We start from the raw sequence: 17015 nt of genomic DNA, 5'->3' as shown, positions 1-17015 counted from the left end.
AGCTATCCCAGAGTGCTCCAATGTGACTGCTCTGGACAATGCTTTCAACTCAGATGCACTAGCCAGGTACACAGGAAAAGCCCTGGGAATTTTTGAATTTCATTTCCTGTTTGGCCAGCGTGGCGAGCTCATCAGCAGAGGTGACCATGCAGTCCCAGAATCGCAGAAGAGCTCCAGCATGGACCAAACGGGAGGTACTGGATCTGATAGCATGGATTCATGTCCCCATACAGCAATCAGAACTCTGTTCCAAAAGACTAAATGCCAAAATATTTGAAAAAAATCTCTAAGGCCATGATGGACAGAGGCTATAACAGGGACCAGCAGCAGTGCCATGTGAAAATTAAAAAAAATAAAATTAATGGAGATATCCTATCTCCTAGAACTGGAAGGGACCTTGAAAGGTCATTGAGTCCAGCCCCCTGCCTTCACTAGCAGGACCAAGTACTGATTTTGCCCCAGATACTTAAGTGGCTCCCTCAAGGGTTGAACTCACAACCCTGGGTTTAGCAGGACAATGCTCAAACCACTGAGCTATCCCTCCCCCCTACCAAAAAACCAAAGAGGCAAATGGCAGCTCCGGGTCTGACCCCCAGACATGCCGCTTCTATGATGAGCTGCATGTATGGGGGTGTTAGTTGGGTTTGTGCTGCACGTTAACCCGAAAACCACAGCTGCTCCTTTTAAATGGCCAACCCATTTTAAATGGCCAACCCAAAACGTGCTTGGTATGGGAAATGAGGGCGCTGCTGTTTGAAACCATTCCCACATGTTATGAAGGTTGAAGAAGCCGAAAGACTGTGGCTTACCGTGGCTGCCTGCAAGCCGAATTCCGTTGCCCGGCCCTGCGTGTGTGATCTCTCACACCAAACCGGCAGGCCCTCAATAGAAGAGGCAAAATGCAACCTTGTACTGAAAGCATGTGCTATATAATGTTAACAGCTTGGTTCACCGTGAAAGAGTCTACCCATTGTTCTCTAAAATGTGTCTTTTCAAATACTACTCTCCCTTTTTTTCCTCCCGCAGCTGCAAATGTTTCAACGCTCCCCCTATCATCTCCATCCCAGAGGCTAGCGCGGATAAGAAGGCGAAAAAAACACCCTCACGATGAAAATGTTCTCTGAGCTCATGCAGTCCTCCCACACTGAAAGAACTCAGCAGAATGCATGGAGGCAAACAATGGCAGAGTCCCGGAAAGCCGAAAATGAACACGAGGACAGGAGGGACGAGCAAGAAGAAAGGTGGCGGGAGCAAGAGGAGAGGTTGTGGCAGCGTGATGAGAGGAGGCAGAATGCAATGCTGAGGCTACTGGAGGATCAAACTGATATGCTCCGGCGTACGGTTGAGCTGCAGGAAAGGCAGCAGGAGCGCAGACCACCGCTGCAGCCCTTATGTAACCAACTGCCCTCCTCCCCAAGTTCCATGGCCTCCTCACCCAGACGCCTAAGAACGCCCCTCCCCCCCCTCTGGCCACCCAACCACTCCACCCCAGAGGACGGCCCAAGCAACAGAAAGCTGGCATTCAATAAGTTTTGAAATACAGTGTGGTCTTGTCCTTCCCTCCGCCCCTGCCCCTCCCGGGCTACTTTGGCAGTTATCCACCTATGTGTGTGACAAATTAATAAAGAATGCATGATTTTGAAACAACAATGCCTTTATTGCCTCTGCAAGCAGTGATCGAAGGTGGGAGGTTGGGCTGGCTTACAGGGAAGTAGAGTGAACCAAGGGGGCGGGTTTTATCAAAGAGAAACAATCAGAACTCTCACACCATACTCTGGCCAGTCACGAAACTGGTTTTCAAAGCTTCTGTGATGCGCAGCACACCCTGCTATGCTCTTCTAACTGCCATGGTGTCTGGCTGTGTGTAATCAGCGGCCAGGCGATTTGCCTCAACCTCCCACTCCGGCATAAATGTCTCCCCTTTACTCTCACAGATATTGTGGAGCACACAGCAAGCAGCAATAACAATGGGAATACTGGTTTCGCTGAGGTCTAACAGAGCTTTTAAACGTCCAAATGCACATTCTACCAACATTTTGCACTTGCTCACCCTATAGTTGAACTGCTCCTTACTACTGTCCAGGGTGCCGGTGTATGGCTTCATAAGCCATGGCATTAAGGGGTAGCCTGGGTTCCCAAGGATAACTGTAGGCATTTCAACATCCCCAATGGTTATTTTCTGGTCTGGGAAGTAAGTCCCTTCCTGCAGCTGTTCAAATAGACCAGAGTTTCTGAAGATGCGAGTGTCATGTACCTTTCCCGGCCATCCCACATTGATGTTGGTGAAACGTCCCTTGTGATCCATCAGTGCTTGCAGCACCATTGAAAAGTCCCGCAAGGGGTTTAGGTACTGGCTGCCAAGATGGTCCAGTCCCAAGATAGGGATATGCGTTCCTTCCATCGCCCCACCACCGTTAGGTAATCCCTTTGCAGCAAAGCCATCCACTATGACCTGCACATTTCCCAGAGTCACTACCCTTGATAGCAGCAGCTCAGAGATTGCGTTGGCTACTTGGATCACAACAGCCCCCACAGTAGATTTGCCCACTCCAAATTGATTCCCGACTGACCGGTAGCTGTCTGGCATTGCAAGCTTCCAGAGGGCTATCGCCACTTGCTTCTGAACTGTGAGGGCTGCTCTTATCTTGGTATTCTTGCACTTGATGGCAAGGGAAAGCAAATCACAAAGTTCCAAAACAACGCATGCAAAAGTTTCACAGCCACTGGGAAGCATCCCAGACCTGCAACACTATGCGGTCCCACCAGTCTATGCTTGTTTGCCAGGCCCAGAATTGGCATTCCATGGCATGAGCCTGCCCCACTGCCACCAGGAAGTCCAAATTGCCGGGACCCGTACTTGGAGAGAAGTCGGTGTCCATGTCCTCATCATTCTCGTCACCGCCTCCTCGCCTGCTTTTGCGAGTTTTGGTTCTGCACGTACTGCAGGATAATGCGTGAGGTGTTTACAATGCTCATAACTGCCGCGGTGATCTGAGCAGGCTCCAGGCTTGCCGTGGTATGGCGTCTGCAGGAGAGCGGAGTTGCAACGCAAGCGGTGGCTGACTATGGATGCCATGAGAATAGATATTTATAGAGAACAACGAGAGGACCTGTGAGGTGGATTCATGAGAGCAGGAGAGCAGAGTTGCAGAGGAAGCGTACCTGGAGCCCATGACAGACAAAATGGAGAAATTCGCTATTGACACAATAGCAGCAGAGCAGAGATGCAGCGGAAACGGTGGATGACGATGGTAAGCAGTCCTACTGCACCGTCTGCTGCCAGCAGCACCTAGTACACAACAGCGGCGGTGTTGGTGAGCTGAGCTGAGCGGGCTGCACCCTTGCTGTGGTATGGCGGCTGCGCGGAGAAAAGGCGCGGAACGAGTGTCTGCCATTGCTTTCATGGAGGGAGGGGCAGCTGACGACATGTACCCAAAACCACCCGCGACAATGTTTTTGCCCCAGAATTCCAATGGGTGGCAGAGACTGCAGGAACTGTGGGATAGCTACCCACAGTGCAACACTCCGAAAGTCGACGCTAGCCACGGTACTGTGGACATACGCCGCCGACTTAATGCGCTTAGTGGGGACACACAAAACTGAGTGTATAAAATCGCTTCCTAAAAATCAACGTCTATAAATTTGACCTAATTTCGTAGTGTAGACATACCCTGAGAAGGGACATGATAACAGTTTTCAAGTAGATAAAAAGCTTGTTACAAGAAAAAGGGAAGCGGCCAGCAGCAGGTCCGGCTCCTAGGCAGAGGCGTGCAAGCAGCTCCGCACGGCTCTTGCCCACAGGCACTGCCCCCCGCCCACCAGCTCCCATTGGCCAATGGGAATGCAGAGCCGGTGCTCAGGGCAGGGGCAGCGCATGGAGCCCCGTGGCTCTCCCCCACCCCCAACCTAGGGGCCGGACCTGCTGCTGGCCGCTTCAAGGGCACAGCGCAGTGTCGGAACAGGTAGGGACTAGCCTGCTTTAGCTGCTCAGCACCCCCGACGGGACTTTTAATGGCCCGGTCAGTAGAGCTGACCAAAGCCGCCGCAACCCAGTGCCTTCATTCCGTGACCCAGTTCTGGGTCATGACCCACAGTTTGAAAAGCACTTATCTAGATAATACTTAGTCCTGCCGTGGGTGCAGGGGACTGGACTAGATGACCTCTCGAGGTCTCTTTCAGTCCTATGATTCTATGTCACTGTTACGGGCTGTAGAAGGCTCTGATTAGACAGGTAAGGCATAGTACAATGATTTGGTTGTTCAGGGGTGAGACAGAGATAATGACCAAACACATTATGCTTCATTTTCCAAACTTGCATTGTGATTAAACTTCACAAATAAAATAATTTCTGACTCAGGGCTCTAACTGCCTGCAAAATCTCCTGGCTGTTAAAAGTTACTTGCAGCAGGTCATGAGAGATTAGATTAGCTAAGGGCTGACATCAGTCTGCATTTCTATCAAGCCCAGCATAACAGTTTAGTGTTTAACCCCCCAACAAATATATAACCAGTGGGGATTGAATCCAGAACCATCAGCACTAATAGTACTACAGTAGAATTAGAGGAGTAACCATTAGCTGGTAGCAATAGTATGTTCTTATACTCTCATATGGATCTGCAACTAAAAGGAGACAGGAAACACTGACCCAGAGACATAGGAATGTTGATTCATGCCGGTGGGAACTCCTCCATCACCACCCAAAAATAGGATTAATAAAGTAAATTGCATCTGCCCATTAACACAGCAGCATGAATTAAAAGTAGTTTGAAAGCACATCTTCTATGGAAAGCACTGTCACAAGAAATACACCTTTTGTTACCTGTTTATGCCACTATTGAACGTGCCCCAAACAAACGTAGAATTTGATTGCTCCTGTAGATCTGCCAAAGGAAACAGACATCACTGTGGCTCACTACTGAATAACTTCTGCAAGCGTCATAGCAACATAAAATGAGAAATATGGCAGAGACTCTGCTAGGTTTACAAAACGGAATGAGAATTGAGCTAAGGCTTGGCGTAAGTGACAGCAAAGCAGACATTTAATTGAAAAATATAAAGCGTAAAGGTTATCATCAATTTCCACTTTCATCAAAGCACAGATGGGGCAACAGACTACATGGAAAATAACAGATGTTTTGTAGAGAATAGCAGGCATGTGGTAGAGCCTGTGAAGCAGGAGAACTTAATTTGTTCAGGGACAGTATAATTTGGTGTCCCAACACATGATCTGTGCAGAAGGATCTATGGGACCTCTCTCTTAGTCCATGTCACTTCATTAGGGGCAAGAAGAAGGGAATAGCAGGGGCTGACAGCCACCCTATGTCAATCTACTTCCTCACCTTTATCCCAGTCTTCGTCACATGGGGGCGGCTGCCACATGCTGACAGTGTTCATCTTCTCTCTGTGGCAGTTATTCGACTGACTCACTTAAAGCAAAGAAGATTCTTAGTGAGAAAATCTTTTTGGATAAAATATAATCCTATTTTAGGGACATTAATCATGTTTTGACCTAGCTGCAGAATAGCTCTAGGCTTTGGAGAGGAGCAGCACACACTGGAAGCTGATCAGTACTCCCCTAGTCTTGGGGGCAAAACTCTTTAGGCCAAGGATGGGCACCTTGAAGGTAGCAAAGGGACAGAAAATCCACGAGAACCCTTCGGTGGCCCATACCTTAAGAGCCTATATATTGCCTAACTCTGAAAGGTTTGCTACAACACAGAATGTTTGGCAGGCCAAATCAAACGATCTGGCAGGGTGGTTACAGCCCCCCATTTGCCAATCCCTGTTTTAAGCCTTTTCTAAAGCTAAACAATTCTGCACACATTTTTCAGCAGTGGTGCAGCTGCTTCAACATACGCATTGGGAGAGGGTTCAGGGGTGTTTCTATTGTCATGTCACAAAAATCTGCTCAGGGTTTTTTCCAGTACTATCATGCTCTAAGCCCCGTCTACATTAACATTATTGCTAGCTTCAGTACAACTCTACTTTTGCCATAGAACAGGTACGTTTTCCAGTGTAGTGATAGCCACATAGACATCAGTGGGGAGAGAAATTGGAACACGACCTACATAACCAAGCGATTTAGGTGCTAGGGTGACAGACCTGGACAGTGAACTCCTCGTCAGAGCCGACAGCATGGGCAGTGGTAGGAAAGCTTCCCCATAATTCCCTCCCCAACTTGCCCCACTCTGAACTGGAGGAACCCACCTTCAATTGGGAAAGTTATTCAGCCTCCCTGGCCCAGTCATGGCTTTTCTGCTAAGATAGTCAAGTAGGATGTAACAGAAGTGAGGATTGTTATGATCTAGACACTTGTCCATTAACAACTGGACAGACCAATTTATTTCACATATGCCACTAGACAGGCTATAAAGATTTTTGGTCACTATCAAGTCCTATCTGCATTGGAGACCCAAATCTCTCATGGCCACTAGCTTTCCGCTCTAAGCGGTCCAGATTACCAACTAGATCTCATTTCAACACACACAGTTTATGGCACAATGTACAGTTCCCATTTTAATGCTAAAATCTCTGGCAGATAACACATGTAATGCAAGCCAGTTGCCTCTCAGATGCTTAGGAGAATTTGCATGGACACAGAATGAATGAAACTCAAGTCTCCAAGGGCTCCTGCTGTTTCTGTATCACATAGCACTACAGGTAAAGGGTTGCTTATGGAATAATAGAGTATTAAAACTATCTTTAACAGCAAAAATTAAGTTAGAACGCTGTTAGCCCAAGAGCTCCAGAAGTGACTTTACAAAGCCAAAGGAATCTAATATTTTCTCACCAATGTCTTGCTCAGTGCAGCTTTTGTCATCACAGCTTGAGATATGATGGCCGATCTCAGCTCTGGGAACCTGATGGCGGGCATTAAAGGGGCATGTGGCTAGCTGCTTTGCAACATCAGGGTGGTTCTAGAGAAACAGAAAAAAGTACGTGCTATCTCACTGAATTCATCCTAACCCTTGTGTTTTCTAGTCACTAGTGAAGGGTTTGTGCAATCTGCATCCTGAAATAGGTTGAAAAAATGTAAACAAGGAAAGCCAAAACTCAGCTCAGGTCCTGAGCACAAATGCAGTGTAGAAACAGCAAGGCATATGCATCCTTTATGATACAGGCTACGTTTGTTCATTTTTACATTTAAACAACACCCTGAATTTATCTGATTGAAGATCAGCCCCAGAACAAACACAGTGAAACTGTTGCAGTGTCATCACTGGCATGGTTCGATGCACAGATGAAATTGCCCTAAAAAGCTACACGGGGAATAAGTGCCTTGAAACCCTAAATAATTCAGCCACTTTATTTTTAAATTAAGTGAGCGACAGACTAGAGAACAAGTTCCTACCTGCGCTAGAGCTTAAGTCTTTGCAGTTAATTTAACCCGCCTGAAACAGGAGGGAAGTTACTCGATGTTCCAGCTGAGGTCACATCTATATTGGGAGCACTTTGCCAGTAGAGGTAAACTAGTGTGGACATAGAAGAGCACTACTATCCCCCACTGAAAGAAGAAACTTTACCCTTAGAAAAGATCAAGACGACGGAGAGGAAGAACACACAGTGCTCAGGCCTGCTCTGCATGGCTTTTATATTACTATAGCTATGTTGGCTAGGGGTGTGATTCCTAACCAATACAGTTATACCGGTACATCATCTTAACATGTGGATGCAATTATACCAGTACAACTAATATACACTAGCACTGGAGAGGTTAAAACATGATACTGACTGAGAGTACAAAAGAAAGGGGCAGCTTCTCCTGTTAAATATATAGCATTCTAGCCCAGGATAGAAGACTGAGAAGAGGTAAAGTTTCAGACAGATCTACACTGAATAGAGTTATTAGCAATATAAAAAAAAAATAGATGTCTTAGCAGCTGCACTGCTCTAATTGCAAAGTCAAGAATTAGCTGCAACATCAGCTCATTTCTGCTTTGGCCAGCCAGAAGGCATCCATACAACGCTGCCCGCATTTGCTCCATGGCCTGAAGTGGGAAGTAAATACCCTGTCCCATGAGTGAACAGTTGGAAGAGAATAGGATCCCGTAACTGACCTAGGTATTCTGAAGAACCTGTATCACCTTTCTTCGGGGTAAATGTACTGATCTGAAGCGCATTCCTAAACATGAACTGGGTGCTTTTACTAAGTGGTAAACGGATGACAGAGATATAAAGACGGCTTCTTCCAGCCTAATAGCAAGTGAATACATCCTTCTAGCAAAAGGCAACACAGCATACTGAGCTCACCATGCATTAGCATTTACAAAAATAGGATTTCCCCTTAACATCCCGTCCTACCTTCCTGCACTTTATAAGATGATAGGGAAACCGACAGGCCCTGATTTGATGAGATTTATCATATGGACATTGTATTAACCTCTCCGGATCCAAAGCATCAACTGGAAGAGAAGGAATAAAAAGACAAGAAAACATTCTATAAAACAAGATCTAAGAACATCATGAACACAATTAACAAGTGTGGAAACATACTAGGTACTGGAGATTTCCTCTAATGGGGTTAAGCCATCAACTGTTAATAGCCTAGACAAAAATGTAAAATTGCTAAGTTGACACTCATTGTGTACACCCAACCAAATTCACTTTGGACTTCTGGTGAGTGGAATATTAAATTAAAAATGAGGAAAGTGCAGTCAGTAGTGCAGAGTGGCCAGTATATATCAACGAGTACACTTATGCAGAACAGTGAGCTGGAAATAAACACATTACTATAAAAACCCTTGAAGCTACCAAATTAGCTAGTTGTATAGTAGTGACATGCTAAGGGTCAGCAGAAGAACAGCATTCTGAAATAAATCCTTTTGCATTTACCTTCATGCTCAAAGGCCATCTCTGCTGGAGTAAGAAAAATCAAACTAAAACAAACATGTCTGGAGTTAAGGCTGCAATTTGTACTACAGTGCACTTGGCCCTGTAAAGTGCAGAGGCTGGCAGGTGCTTAAGAGCCCAACACCCATTGAACATAGTGAGGGCCTAAGTCACAGGCAATTTTTGAAAATGTTCCCTCCTAGTCCACACTACGACTCAGAGAGCCACAAGTCATCTTAATCACTTAAAACTTACATAGAAGGGACAAGGTAGGTGAGGACCAACTTCCGATAGCGAGAGAGACAAGCTTTCAAGCATACACAGACCTCTTCTTCAGGATTCAGTCTGTGTTCATGCAGCAGCTGTCTCCCCTCACACCTTCCAATCTATTTACCCACATTTGTATCAGTGTACAGAGGGCATGCACACAAAGAAACAAGGGACAACAGACTGTGGGAGGTTTTCTAGATAGCTGGAAGTAAGGGGGATGGGCCAGATTGATTACATAAATCAGTGTTTTTCAACCTTTTTGATACCAGGGACCAGCTTGCAGCCTTTCTAAACAGGGAGATCAGAGGGACAGGCCATTGAGAAAGACTGACACAGTAATTAGGACAAATGGCTACTTGTGACAAAGTGGGAATTGTCAATGTTTGTATGAATACTTGTGCACCTCAGTTTTCCCTATGTGTTGCACAAGTATCTAGGCGGTGGGATAAGGGTGTGAGAGCTTTGCAGATACCCCAAGAGGGAAGGTACAAGTGCCATCTAGCTACCTGGGCCCAAACAATGGTTGGACATTCTGTATCCTAGCAATTGATGGCTAGTGCCCATCCTCTGCAAGAGCCAGTCAGAGTAATTAGAGAACAAAGAGGTAGAGGCCAGGTGACCGGTTTGCCTGGGCAACAGCACACAGGATGGAGGAGGGGCAACTGGGTGTGACAGAGTGAGCTGCTGGAAGCTGGTCAGTCTCCTGGTTTGGGACTCAGGAGGAGAGCCCAGGGCTCTGAGTCTCCTCAAGATGGACTTTGCTTTAACTTCCTGCTTTCTGTGCTAACAAGATTCTGCTCTATGCTGTGTTTCAGATGACTAATAAACCCTTCTGTTTGACACCGCTGGCTGAGAGTCACTCCTGACTGGCGAAGTCGGGGGTGCATGGCCCCTTTGAGGGGAATGTAAGGTTTCCCCCGGTGTTCTAGTCAGGTGGACTCGCTGCAGGGAGTTTACGGCATGAAATAGGGATGCTGAATGCTCAGAGATCAGACCCAGGAGGAGCTGAAGCCCAGGAGGCTCGTCCTAGTGAGTGTGCGCCCCGAGGGGTAGTCACACTACAAGAGGGTCTTGTCTGAGGGCTAGTCTACATTACTGCGCTGTTGTAGTGAGTCTGGTGAAAACACACTATGCTGACCGGAGAGCGCTCTCCCGTCAGCATAATTACTCCACCTCAGTAAGAGGCGGAAGCTATGACAGCGGGAGAGTGTCCCCCACTGACTTAGCACTGGTGTGGACAGCTCAGGTGGTGCATTGCTCAGGGGGGTGGCTTTTTCACATCCGTGACCGACATAAGTTACATCAACTTAAGTGGTAGTGTAGACAAGCCCTGAACTTTATTCAGTGGTTCCAGAGCACCAAGCCTGTGCACCCATGAATTACGGAGGGGGGGGGGGAAGAGGGGGGAAGGAGTCCCCAATGCATCAAACCAGCGCCATATGCCAGGCTAGGCCTCTGAAGAGGGCAGCTCCCTTACCTGACCATGGTACTAACTAGGGCTGTATATTAATCACAATTAACTCATGCGATTAACTTAAAACCTCCCCCCCTCACAAAAAACCCCCACACAATTAAAAAATTAATCACGATTAATCGCAGTTTTAATCGCACTGTTACACAATAGTATACCAATGAAGTGTAAAATATTTTTGGATGTTTTCTACATTTTCAAATATATTGATTTCAATTACAACAGAATACAAAAGGTACAGTGCTCACTATTGTTTTTATTACAAATATTTGCACTGTAAAAATGATAAATAGTATTTTTCAATTCACCTCATACAAATACTGTATTGCAATCTCTTTATTGTGAAAGTGCAACTTACAAATGTAGATATTTGTGTTACATAACTGCACTCAAAAACAAAACAATGTAAAAAACTTTAGAGCCAACAAGTCCCCTCAGTCCTACTTCTTGTTCACCCAATCGCTAAGGCCAGGTCTACACTAACCCCCTAATTTGAACTAAGGTATGCAACTTCATCTACGTGAATAACGTAGCTGAATTTCGAAGTACCTTAGTTCGAACTTACCTCGGTCCACATGCGGCAGGCAGGCTCCGCCGTCGACTCCGCGGTACTCCTCTCGTCTAGCTGGAGTACCGCAGTCGACGGCGAGCACTTCCGGGTTCGACTTATCTCGTCCAGACAAGACGCGATAAGTCGAACCCAGAAGTTCGATCGCTCACCGCCGAACTACCAGGTAAGTGTAGACCTACCCTAAGAGAAACAAGTTTGTTTACATTTATAGGAGATACTGCTGCCTGCTTCTTATTTACAATGTCACCTGAAAGTCAGAACAGGAGTTCGTATGGCACATTTGTAGCCAGCATCGCAAGGTATTTACATGCCAGATATGCTAAACATTCATATGCCCCTTCGTGCTTCAGCCACCATTCCAGAGGTCATGCTTCCATGTTTATGACACGTTAAAAAAATAATGTGTTAAATAATTTGACACTGAACTCCTTGGGGGAGAATTGTATGTCTCCTTCCCTGTTTTACCCACATTTTGTCATATATCTTATGTTATAGCAGCCTAGGATGATGACCCAGCACATGTTAATTTTAAGAACACTTTTTAAACTACAGATTTGACAAAATGCAAAGAAGGTACAAATGTGAGATTTCTAAAGATAGCTACAGTACTCGACCCAAGGTTTAAGAATCTGAAGTGCCTTCCAAAATCTGAGAGGGATGAGGTGTGGAGCATGCTTTCAAAAGTCTTAAAAGAACAATATTCCAACGTGTAAACTACAGAACCCGAACCACCAAAAAAAGAAAATCAACCTTCTGCTGGTGGCATCTGACTTAGATTATGAAAGCGAACATGCGTTGGGCCACACCGCTTTGGATCGTTATTGAGCAGAACTTGTCATCAGCATGGACACATGTCCTCTGGAATGGTGGTTGAAGCCTGAAGGGACATATGAATCTTTAGTGCATCTGGCATGTAAATACCTTGCTTCACCGCCTATAACAGTGCTATGTGAATGCCTGTTCTCACTTTCAGGTGACATTGTAAACAAGAAGTGGGCAGCATTATCTCCTGCAAATGTAAACAAACTTGTTTATCTTAGCTATCGTCTGAACAAGAAGTAAGACTGACTACTTGTAGGCTCTAAAGTTTTACATTGTTTTGTTTTAGAATGCAATTTTTTTTGTACATAATTCTACATTTGTAAGTTCAACTTTCATGATAAAGAGATTGTACTATATTATTATTACATGAATTGAAAAATACGATTTCTTTTTTTTTTACAGTGTAAACATTTGTAATAAAAATAAATATAAGTGTGCACTGTACACTTTGTATTCTGTGTTGTAATTGAAATAAATATATTTGAAAATGTAGAAAACATCCACAAATATTTAAATAGTATTCTATTATTGTTTAATCGCGCGATTAAACTGTTTAATCGTTTGACAGCCTAGTACTAACAGGATATTAACCAACTTGTGTCTGTAGTCAAACACATTTTGGAGCCAGCCACTGGTAATAAAGTCAATTATGAGTTGTGGCATGGAGAGGGCCTTAATAAGAACAGTCACTTTACTGGGATGATCCCCAGGAATCTGATTTAGGCCCTGTCTGCACCAGACGTGATTGTAGTTTTGTAACCAGTTTGTACCCCACACAGCAAATCTGATCTGCTAGTTGGATCGTCCATTTCTCTAGACCACAGACATAGTCCACTAGCTCAATGTGGGAACCCACAAACCATGACGCACACGGTGGAGGACTGCAAAATGACAACTTCCTGCATGCCTTGAATATTACTGATAAGAACACTGTGGTTGGCCAGATTGCATACGCTAAATAAATAAAATGAACCACACACAGCTGAGTTACGCACTCACTCCAGCCTTCCTGGCTCACAAAGGTTGGGGCATGGTGTTGCGTGTCTGCACTCAATATGCTACCTAGAAGCGTTTGTCTCAGTACACCCAGTCACCCACCCAGCAACTATATATTACCCAAGCAGTCTCACACCCACCTTGCAAAACCTAGGTATGGTTTCTTGCTGTGATATTGACCCACATCATCCTTTATTGCCTCTACAGTTTGTGTGGTTTTGAACTGCAAGAAGACCACTGCACCTGATTTTGGATCCCAGAATGAAAGAATTTGTGAACCGCTGCTCTAGCACACAGACGCATATATCCACCAAACTTAATGCCTAGAGTGGAAAGTTACTTCCCTACAAGCCACTCCGTCCTTTAACCAAGTTTAAGATACTTTAATACTTCCAAAGATCTAAGCTGTCTCTCGCTGTATCTTTGCGGAAACCATGAATAGAATCATAGAATTGTAGGACTGGAAGGGACCCCCAGAGGTCATCTAGTCCAGGCCCCTGCATGAATGTTACAAGCCAGCAAAGAAACACTTACCATAGTTGTCTTCTAAATCCCTTTTATTGATGCTGAAAGAACGCTGACTGAAGTTTCGCTGGAGGATCCTTTGAGCCAGTCTTGGAGTGTCATTCTCCTCCTCAAAATATCTACCCTTTAGACCAAAAATGAGGAGATTCACAGATTTCTAAGTAGGGTGACCAGATGTCCTGATATTTAGGTGTTTGTCACCCGTCTCGACTGATCTTTGGTTGGGACGCAATTTGTCCTGGCAGCACGCGGCTTTTTTTTTTTTTTTTTTTTGCTCTGCCAGCGGACACCCCCCCCCCCCCCCCCCATGCTTCCTGATATTTTCTTCCTCTCATCTGGTCACCCTATTTCTAATGCCAGAAGAGACAGTTATGATCATCTAGGAGTGGTTTTCAACCTGTGATCCGCAGATCCCTAGGGGTCCACAGACTATAGCTAGGATTTCCAAAGGGGTCCTGCACCTCCATTTGAAATTTAAGAGTCCGCAAATGAAAAAAAGTTGAAAACTACTGATCTAGGCTGACCTTTTGTATAACACAAGGCATAGGACTGCCCTGAATTAATTCCCGTTTGACCTAGAGCAGATCCTTTAGAAAGGTATCCAATCTTTATTTCAAAAATTTGATGGAGAATCTACCACAACAGTTGGTAATTTTTCCAATTCTCCCTCACTGTTAAAAATAAACTTTATTTCCATTCTGAATTTTTCTAGCTTCAACTTCTAGGCACTGGAAATAACTTGAAAGTTATTTCAATTTATCCATCACAGCTACTAAGGGTCAAAGATCAACTGCAGGACAGTAGCCAGTAGACTTTACATCTATGCTATGTATGCATAGGATACAAGCTTACTCTTGGTGGCCCACGTATAATTTAGGGTACCGGGAACCTCATGTTCTTCTGCTCCACAGAGAAAGATTTCCTCCAAGATGCTAAAATCCAAAGATTTTTTGACTGAAACATCCTCTTTGACCAATACATTTACGAGGTTAAAAAGAACCAGTTCCCAAGAAAAATTAAGCCATGTATTTTGGGAGTTCAGTAATCTTTTCTTATACCCACTTCAGTGCTCTATCCCTGAGCCCCTCCACCTGCCTGACAGGTCAACACTTTTACACCTACCTTGTGGCTCATGATCTGTATGAAGAACTTTGTTCCTAATGCTTTGGTTTAAAAAAAAAAAACACAAAGGGTTAGATTCTCTCCAGTCTTCACTGCAATTTATACAATTTGAATACATCAGTCATCTAAAAAATCCTTCCCCACAAGATTATAAATCTAAATAAGACAGAATTTAAAGGACTGCAGATTTGGTTGCCCACCAGAAAATATGGTTGTTGCTTTAAAAAAAAAAAAAAAAAAAGCCAAAATGAGATGCCTAATAAAATTGGCACACATGGGCCAAGCGTGTCAGCTGCGGATCCCTCTCTCAAGGGTGAACTGCAGATCTGACCAGCACCAATAATTTTGGAGGTGCCTTTGACAAACTGGCACGATCTGACTTAGGACACCCCAGCGAGGGCACTGGTATGTCCTTCCCCATCTGCCCCCAGCGCACTATGGGGGGCATGTGGCAGCCAAAGGACACTGAAGGGGGCACAGACCATAGCCTGGGGTCTGGGGCAGGGCAGTGCGAGGCTGAGTCGTGGGCAGCCAGTGACCCGGGCACTCACACCGCGAGCCGAGGCGCTGGCAACACGATCCCACCGGCCCCCGGCTCGGCGCAGGCTCGCAGCGCCCCGCACAGCCGGGACCAGGCAGGGGCACGGCAGCCGGTGTCAGCCCCGGCCCCGGCAGCAGCAGGGCCCTAGCCCAGCCCAGCCCCACCCACGGGAGGGACAAGCGGGGTGGTCCCCCAACCACCGGCACCTAACGAGAGAGACGAGCTCCCCCAACGACCCGGCCCGCGTCTCCCCCGACCCGGCTGGGGGCACCTGAGGAAAGTGTGTGCGGGGAAAGCTACGCCCCACGGCCCCGGCCCGGCCGTGCTGAGGGGAACTGGGCGCGAGCCGTTACCCAGCAGACTTTGCGCCGAACCAGCGCGTGGCCTTAGTGCGAAGGCGGCTCCGGAGCAGCCACTGCGAAACTCCTCCCTCCGCCGGCGCGAGACCACAGCGAGGTTCTAACCCCCCCCCCCCTTTCGGGCACCATAATGAGGCTGCTCAAGTCACCCCTCCCAGCTGAAGGGGCGGGGCTAGCCGGGCAGCGCAGGGAGGGGTGGGCTGTGAGGGAGGTGCTGGGTCACTCTGCACTGGGGTTAGTAGCACCCACTGGGGTTGGGTTTGGAATGGAGCAGGTAGGGTGACCAGACGTCCCGACTTTAGGGGACTTGTCCTGCGTCCCGACTTTGTCCCGATATCGGGGACCCTCTGGTGGAGGACGCAAGCCGGCACTGCCGGCGCCACTCACCTCTTCTTCCTGGGCCCTGAGGCAACTCAGCTGAACTCCCAGCGCCTGCCTGCCCAGTGCTGCAGCCCCACTCCCCAGGTACGCACAGAGACGGCGAGGAGGTCTCCACTGTGTGCTGCAGGGGCGGGGCTTGTAGGTTCCGGCAGCGAGCCCCCCTCGACCTGACCCGACCCAGCCAGAGGGACGGGACCTGCCTGCTGGATGGTCCCTGGGAGCCGCTCCAGGTAAGGCTAGAATCATAGAATCATAGAATATCAGAGTTGGAAGGGACCTCAAGAGGTCATCTAGTCCAACCCCCTGCTCAAAGCAGGACCAATTCCCAGCTAAATCATCCCAGCCAGGGCTTTGTCAAGCCGGGCCTTAAAAACCTCCACGACCACTACTCCCAAGAGGAAGTTACATTGCTATATTTTCTGTAGTTAGAAAATGCCACTTAATTGTTGCCAAGTTAAATCCCATATAATACCCAATTAACAAAAGATAGCAACACTTCTTTTAATATAGAACGATTCTGCTGGTACCACCGTCTTAGATGAATGATTTTGAAATGCATGTTTGTCCTGATGACTTCAAAAAACAAAAGATAACAAAATACAGTAGATCATTTGATAAGCCAACTACAATCAAATATTTGATTAGTAGTTTTAACTTGTAACTGAGGGCAGATATCCATGGTCACTGTAAGCCAGAGAGTTATTTTTATTACCTTAATGGAAAAGGCCAAACATTTATTTCTACACAGACTTCATGAACTACTCAGGATCTTTCATCAGGTGTAGTAAATATTCAACCACAAATCTATGTAAAACAGATTAAATGCTGTTTGAAATACACAATGAATAAAAAAGTGTGAAATACAAAAAAAAAAGCTACAGAAGGAATAGAAATCTTTGTGCCTGTACCTCTCACTTATTTTTTTAAAATAAGATTAACTCCCCCAAATCTTAATGCTGCAGACATAAAATAAACCTTCATAAAGAGCTCCACATTTTTAATTTATATTAGTTCTACTGTAGATATTTTCAAAAATTCCAAGCTTGGACATTTAAAATGAAGATATAAAAGCCTAGATTTAGTACCTAAAGAAATGACTTTTCAGAGCGCTTAGCATCTGCAGCACCC

The 17015-nt window shown here is 46.0% G+C and overlaps 1 protein-coding gene across 6 annotated transcripts in view; it reads right to left on the bottom strand.

Annotated features, from left to right (window-relative positions):
- Nucleotides 1-15988, bottom strand: part of LOC101950012 (gametocyte-specific factor 1) — a 43353-nt gene extending 27365 nt beyond the window's left edge. Inside the window, exons 1-7 of one of the 6 annotated variants that reach the window (XM_065575551.1) lie at nucleotides 15894-15988; nucleotides 14607-14647; nucleotides 13494-13608; nucleotides 8302-8402; nucleotides 6791-6917; nucleotides 5340-5426; nucleotides 4820-4880 (exon numbers count right to left, since the gene is read on the bottom strand). In XM_065575551.1, coding sequence (XP_065431623.1) covers nucleotides 4820-4880; nucleotides 5340-5426; nucleotides 6791-6917; nucleotides 8302-8402; nucleotides 13494-13608; nucleotides 14607-14618 — 503 coding nt within the window. In that variant the 5' untranslated portion in view covers nucleotides 14619-14647; nucleotides 15894-15988. Of the gene's footprint in view, nucleotides 1-4819; nucleotides 4881-5339; nucleotides 5427-6790; nucleotides 6918-8301; nucleotides 8403-13493; nucleotides 13609-14606; nucleotides 14648-15157; nucleotides 15286-15353; nucleotides 15643-15893 lie in introns of those variants that run through there. The other 5 variants (XM_065575547.1, XM_065575548.1, XM_065575552.1 and 2 more) reach the window with 5 other exon arrangements.
- Between the last annotated feature and the right edge of the window lie 1027 nt (nucleotides 15989-17015).

Source organism: Chrysemys picta, chromosome 22, assembly GCF_011386835.1.
Source record: "Chrysemys picta bellii isolate R12L10 chromosome 22, ASM1138683v2, whole genome shotgun sequence".
Classification (NCBI taxonomy): domain Eukaryota; kingdom Metazoa; phylum Chordata; order Testudines; family Emydidae; genus Chrysemys; species Chrysemys picta.
This window is presented reverse-complemented; position numbering and strand designations above follow the sequence as displayed.